Source organism: Arachis duranensis, chromosome 5, assembly GCF_000817695.3.
Source record: "Arachis duranensis cultivar V14167 chromosome 5, aradu.V14167.gnm2.J7QH, whole genome shotgun sequence".
NCBI lineage: Eukaryota > Viridiplantae > Streptophyta > Magnoliopsida > Fabales > Fabaceae > Arachis > Arachis duranensis.
In genome coordinates this window covers 85,240,513-85,247,092 of record NC_029776.3, presented here as the reverse complement: position 1 = coordinate 85,247,092, position 6,580 = coordinate 85,240,513, and the positions used below count along the sequence as shown (strand labels likewise).

Sequence of the window (6,580 nt, the reverse complement as noted above, 5' to 3'; positions counted from 1 at the left end):
AACAATGACAGTTTGGAATTTTGTAATCTTCTCGTCATTGTAAATGAGATGATTTAATATATGCTGTGAACAGATTTGTGAAGAAATTATTGTTGTCCTCATGTGAGCAAGATATACAAATTAATAGTAAGCCATGTAAAATAGATCTGTGAACAGAATCTCAATAAAAGACCAGGAGATATAAAAGGAAGTTATAACCATTAACTATTCAGACTAACAAAGTTTAGACCCCAAAATAAGACTAGCAAAAAGACACTTATGTTCATAGTAGCTGCAACAGACCCAAAATGACATTAGCAAAACACAGAAAGACTTGGTTTGCACTGACATGCCATAATGGCACTTGGGTTTATGTTAACTAAATTATGTCCAAACAGGAGCTAACAAGAAACTAAAAAACCCAAGATCAAAATCAATTCAGTTCTTGTCATTTGTTGATGGATTTGATGGTGGTGGTCCAGATGGCTTTTTCTTCTTCAAGGATGGGGTGAGCATGAAGCCAGTGAACCTGCTCTGTATGGTTGGACTTGCTGCTGCCATGGTCTCCCTAGTCACAGTTGGTGGCCTAAATGGTGCTGTACGTTGGGCCTGAAGATTGGGCCTCACTAATGGACCCTGTGGCATTGACCCAGACCCACTACATGGGACTGCAGCATTGGATGGAGATGCAGGAATTTGGGAGCTAGACCCAAGATCAGGCCTGACAACCCTAGGTTGAGCAGGAGGTGATGGTGCAGCTGATGCATTTTGAGTTGGAGTGGTTCTGCCCCTTCCTCTTGGTGAAACTGGATTGCCCTTTACAAAAGATGGTCTGCCCCTCCTCCTTGGAGTTGGTGCTGGTCCTGAAGTAGGTGTTGGATGGACCAAGTTGGTTGCTGCTGGTATAGTGCCTACATTAGGGGGTGCAACATTTGTTGTAGTGTTCCCAACATGTGTTGGACTAGCCAAGTTATTCTGCATCAATTTGTCCATTCATGAAAACAGATCCAAGAGTTTGGAACAACAAGGTAACATGAATCACATTGTATACCTTATCAGGCTGACTTTGTGGATGGTTTTGAGTGAGGGCTTCCTCATCTGCCACATGTGCAGCGTGTGCAGCCTCCATGGTCTCCTCCCAATTAGCTTCTTGCTCCCTAGCTTCTTCCTCATCAAGATATGGTTTTTCAGCTCTTCTTCCAGTTCCTTTCACAGGAAAAGTTCTGCTATTATGTCCAGACTTACAAAGAGGACATAAGTAAGGTAAATCAGCATTCATCAAATTTACAAATGGCAAATCAAATGTAAAATAAATAGATATTAATATTACTGACCATCTTGCAGATTTGGCATGTTATCTGTCAGTATCTTCTCTTGGCCTTGTATTGGCTCCCAGAACTTTCCTCAGTGCTATCCTTTCTCCTCTTCTTGGTAGGTCTGCCAATTGGCCTCTTGTATGGAGGGGGCAGACATGGCAGCCATTCGTGATGTTTCCAGTACTCTTGACTCGGTATGCTGCTAATGTGAAACTGGTAAGTCCTATTATATGCCTCGATGGTGAGCTTGTGATGGACATAGTCTTCAAGCTTCTCATTCTTTCTCTGGATTGCTGCAATACCATGACAGCACGGTAGTCCAGTCAACTGCCATTTTCTGCATGAGCATGTCCTCTCTCGTGTATTGACTCTCACTTTATGTTGCCACTTTGTTACCTCAAACTGGTTGTGCTCATCATCACCACACCATTGTGCTTCCCAGTAGTTAGCTTGTCTTTTCTCTTTCTCTAGCCTACTGACTTGTACAGGGGCTATCTGTCCAGTGTATGCCATTAGTGATTCCTTGTGAGTTGCCATTGTCTTCATGATATAGAACCTAAACTCCTCAAGCATTGTCAAAATGCTCTTCCCCCGCAGACTCACAATTGTTGAATTAAATGACTCACAGTTATTGCTTGTCAAACTATCTACCTTTGGCCATTCTGAAAACTTAGATCTCGACCCCTGTTCTTGTTCAAATTTGGACAAATACTCCCATGCTTGTTTGTTGATCCGTTTTACAGTTGCCAGTGCATCATTGAATTCTTGATCAGTAGTTGCTTTTGCACATTGCCAAAATGCTGCCTTAAGTTCCTTATCCTTCCATCTCTTGTTCAGATTTCTCCACATATGCATACAACAAAATTTGTACTTGACACCCGGCATCACGTCCTGCAATGCTGGTATTAATCCCTGCATTGAATGGTAACGACAATAAATTAGGAGACATTAGAGAAGTTACTTCTAGAAACACACAAGAATTCAAATACAACAGTCATAATGCACATCACCTTCTGCTGGTCCGACATAAAAACCAACCATTCTTATTATAGTCCCCTATGTCAGTGTGCAGCTCCTCCAGAAAGAATCTTCAATTTTCCCTAGTTTCTACATCAACAACCCCATACGCTATTGGAAAAAGTTGATTGTTCGTGTCCTGACCAACAGCAGTTAGTAATTGCCCTCCAAAGTAGCCTTTCAAAAACGTCCCATCCAAAACTATAAAGGGTCTACACCCTGCTTTAAATCCATTCTTGCAAGCAGCCAAATAGATGTACAAGTTCCTTAACCTAGGCAACCCCTCTGGCTGTGGAGTAGTCCCCATGTTGGCTCTTGAACCAGGATTAGCCTTCATGATTTCATTCAGATAGTCTCTAAGCCTTAGGTATTGATCTTTCTCTGTTCCCTCAATAACTTCTTTGGCCTTCTCCATAGCCCTATACATCATCCTCTCATTAACTGATATGTCATACTCCACTTTAAACCACTCTTGTGCCTCCCTCTGCAGCATATTGGGATGGATTCTGAGCTTTGGCACCAATTCCTCAGCAACCCAAGAACAACTAACTGACTTACTCTTGTTGCTTCTGGGACACGTATGTTCGTCCACAAATGTCTTTATCTGAAAGGATGCTGGGTAGTTGGTCCTGGCACAGTAGCACAACGAAGGGCAGTCGGGGTCATAGCAAATCACCCTACACCTCTTCTTCTCATTCCTCAGATAGAATACCTGTCTCCCAATTTGTATGTTATACTTCTGCACTGCTGCTTTGAATTGGTCCATGGTCTCGAACTCCATATTCAACTCCAGAGTTATTTTCCCATATGGCGTGTTGGGATTATGTTGAGAAAATACAGGTTCCTCTTCATCGTCAGATGCAGGAGGGCTACAGAGTTCTTCAGACTCATATTGGTACATCTCAGGTTCACTTTCACCATCTTCTCTATTCGGGTTAGGCACCTCTACCTTTGGTGCTTCATCCTCCTTTCCAGGTACAATTCTTTGCCCAGACGGTTGAGGCCTTTGATGATTTCTCCTTGTGTTGGTTCTCTCAGTTGTTTGTGTTACATTATCTGTTGCAGAATCATTTGAGATACATGAGAATTGATGCAATGCTTATTCACATAGCCTCTAACACAAAAAAAAAAAACAAGAAAGAACTTTACTTGTTGGATTCTCTATAACATGTTCCTCTTGGCTCAACTCATCCACAACTGGTTCTCCAAAATCAGAACCTTCATTCGGATCATTAACATCATCAACATTGGTCTCGTATGTGGGTTCATTTACCGCTTCAGCTTCTCGAGTATCACTCTCAGGAACCTCATTTTCGGAAGCTCTTCTTTCTCAGGATAAACCACTAGGTGGTGGTCTTGGATGCCTCTTTCTAACCTTCTTAACATCCATCTGTGGAGCTGATGCTCCTTCAGTTCCTTTCTCCTCATTAGCAGCTTCTTCCCCTGCACCACTCTCACCTTTGTTCGACTCCTTTACATCACCAGTGGCCTCATTTACAACCTCCTTCACAGTCTCCTTCACAACAGCACTCAAAGCCATATTCAATTCATTACTCTCAGCTCTGGTCTCTTTCACACCTTCATTCTCCTTCTCATTAACATCGTTCACATTATCACCACCTGGATTGACTTCAACCACATTATCACTGCTACCATCAGACACGACTTTTTCATCTATGATTTCAGGGTTCACATCAATGGGGTGATCAAAATATAGGTGTACAGTGTTGTCATTCTTCATCGCACTCTCACACATCCTCATCACTTCAGCATCTGTCCTAAGCACTCTAAGACCCTTACCTAAGTCTAAACCAGGTTCTAACCAGTACACCTCATTGTATCTAGGGTAACCCAAGTCTAGAAATAACCCCTCAACAAAAAATAAATTACATGTCTCCACATTCACCTTGTGTATCTCAGTTACCAAACCTCCATCCTATATCACATTACCGTCCCCACCCCTTTTCAAGGCACCCATGTGATGATAAACAAACGTAACAAGACGATCCATCTAAAAAATGATTTACAAGCACAGAAAACAAACAACAAACATGGCTCACTACTAAAACAATCAAAATGATCATAATGATGTCCACAAAAGTCACGTAAATGAGAGGATGGAATGAAGGCGAACTTACCTCCTCGTAGGTTTCTTCCTAACGAAGAATGGAGTTGTGATGATGCCACTAGCAAACCCTCACACTTGACGCTCGGACTTCGACAATGTCTCTCTCCTCGTTTTCCTTCTTCTTCACGCCAAGATCACAGAACAACGTCTCTCTCTCTCTCTTTACTTGACCTTTCAGTTTTACTCCTAGTAAAACACTAAGTCACAGTATGTAACCAACTAGTTATAGCACTTGTTAATTGGGGATTAGGGCAAAGACCTCTGATTTGGGGGCCAAATCAATTTCAATTACTTTAATTTCCACCTAGGCTAAGAAATTAGTTAATTGAAAATTACAACTCAAATAAAACATGTTTTGTCAGCAAAATCCGGCCTCCAGGTCAGCATTGTCCTCACCGGAGCTTTGGTCCGGCAAGCACATGACACGCTTGTCAGTTTTTAAAATTTTTTAGGTACCTTTTTGTCAATTACAATAGTCAGGTACCGAAATGTCAGCGTTTTAATCTTTCGGGTACTAATTTGGTCATTACCTCTTTTTATTTTTGTTGTAAGAACAAAAAAATTTGGTCAATACTTCACTCAATACACCGACAAGCACAAGCATGCATATTTTAATCAAGTGAATCAAAATCACCAACTCCAATAAACCGAACTCCATTCATGTTTGAATAAAACGTGTTAAACATTCAATTAGCAAGAAAAATATTTCTGCATGCAAAAGAACTCAACTGAACACATAATAATCAGGTGAATCAAAATAAGCAACTCCAATGAACCGATCTCCATTTATGTTTTGAATAAAACGTGATAAACATTCAATCAACAAGAAAAATATTTCTGCATGCAAAAGAACTCAACTAAACACTTAATAATCAATTGAATCTAAATCAGTAACTCCAATGAACCGATCTCCATTCATGTTTTGAATAAAATAGGATAAACATTCAATCAACAAGAAAAATATTTCTGCATGCAAAAGAACTCAACTGAACACTTAACAATCAAATGAATCTAAATCAACAACTCCAATGAACCGATTTCCATTCATGTTTTGAATAAAACGTGATAAACATTCAATCAGCAAGAAAAACATTTATGCATGCAAAAGAACTCAACTGAACACACTAACAATCAAGTGAATCTAAATCACCAACTCCAATGAACAGAGCTATATATCACAGAAAAAAAAATAACAACACATTTGCATTTGTATGCCCTAGTTACGCAAAAAAAAATGGAATCAGAATAAGTCGATCTACTAAATGAAGCAACTCAATCCAGTAAACTTTAAATCCAATTAGGAGAAACGCGAGATTGCGAGATTTTAAACGAACAGTAGTTTTTTTTTCATACCTTTCATAGTCTCTGTTCTTGTTTTTGTTTTTTTTCTTCTTCCTTTCGAAACCTTCTCGCAATTCTTCAGTAAAAGCAGTTTTCGCAGAGAATACGAATGAAATTTGAAAAATTTTGAGAGAGATTTGGACTTCTCCAATAGCGATTTCAAGGTTGAAGAAAAAACGTTGTTTTATATTCAAAACGTGAATGAATGTTAACATTTTGGGAGGTTTGGTTGCGTGTAATACACACTTATTTAAATGGGATTGGATTTTTTTATTGGGACAACTTGAATAAATTTAAATAAAAAATTATATAAATGTATAACTCATCTGATATTTATATTCTCGTAATATTATTATGGATAAAAGCATTAGCCTAACTTAAATTGATGTAGTCCCAGCACTATAAAAGTATAAACTGATTTGTTTGGATCAACAGATTTTTTTTTTTGTTTTACTCAAAATTACTCAAAATCTACACATATTAATCAAAATCCAAATAATTTGTAAGGGGAAAAAAACAATACATATAAATTAAATTCTTAAAAATATTTTGTTTAAGCTAGCTACTCAAATATCCGTGCCCTAGCTGATTAATTATTGATGTGATTAATTGGTTAACATTCAATTAGTGACTGAATTCAACATTGTGATGCAAGGACGGACAAGCTCACAAGAAAATAATTACATTAAATCTATTTATTATTTATTATTTTATGTTTAATGAAAAGAGAGAGAAAAGAAATTAATTAGAAGAAGAAGAAGAGGAAGAAGAAGAATGAGGAAAACATATGATTAAGGTG

At 38.7% G+C, this 6,580-nt stretch overlaps 1 protein-coding gene across 1 annotated transcript; it reads right to left on the bottom strand.

The window, feature by feature from the left end:
* Nucleotides 1–417: 417 nt before the first annotated feature.
* Nucleotides 418–1,258, bottom strand: LOC110281569 (vegetative cell wall protein gp1-like). Its single transcript, XM_021143928.1, has 2 exons — nucleotides 1,031–1,258; nucleotides 418–954 (listed from the first exon to the last, which is right to left on the bottom strand). The coding sequence occupies exons 1-2, from the start codon at nucleotides 1,256–1,258 to the stop codon at nucleotides 418–420; spliced, it is 765 nt and encodes a 254-aa protein (XP_020999587.1).
* Between the last annotated feature and the right edge of the window lie 5,322 nt (nucleotides 1,259–6,580).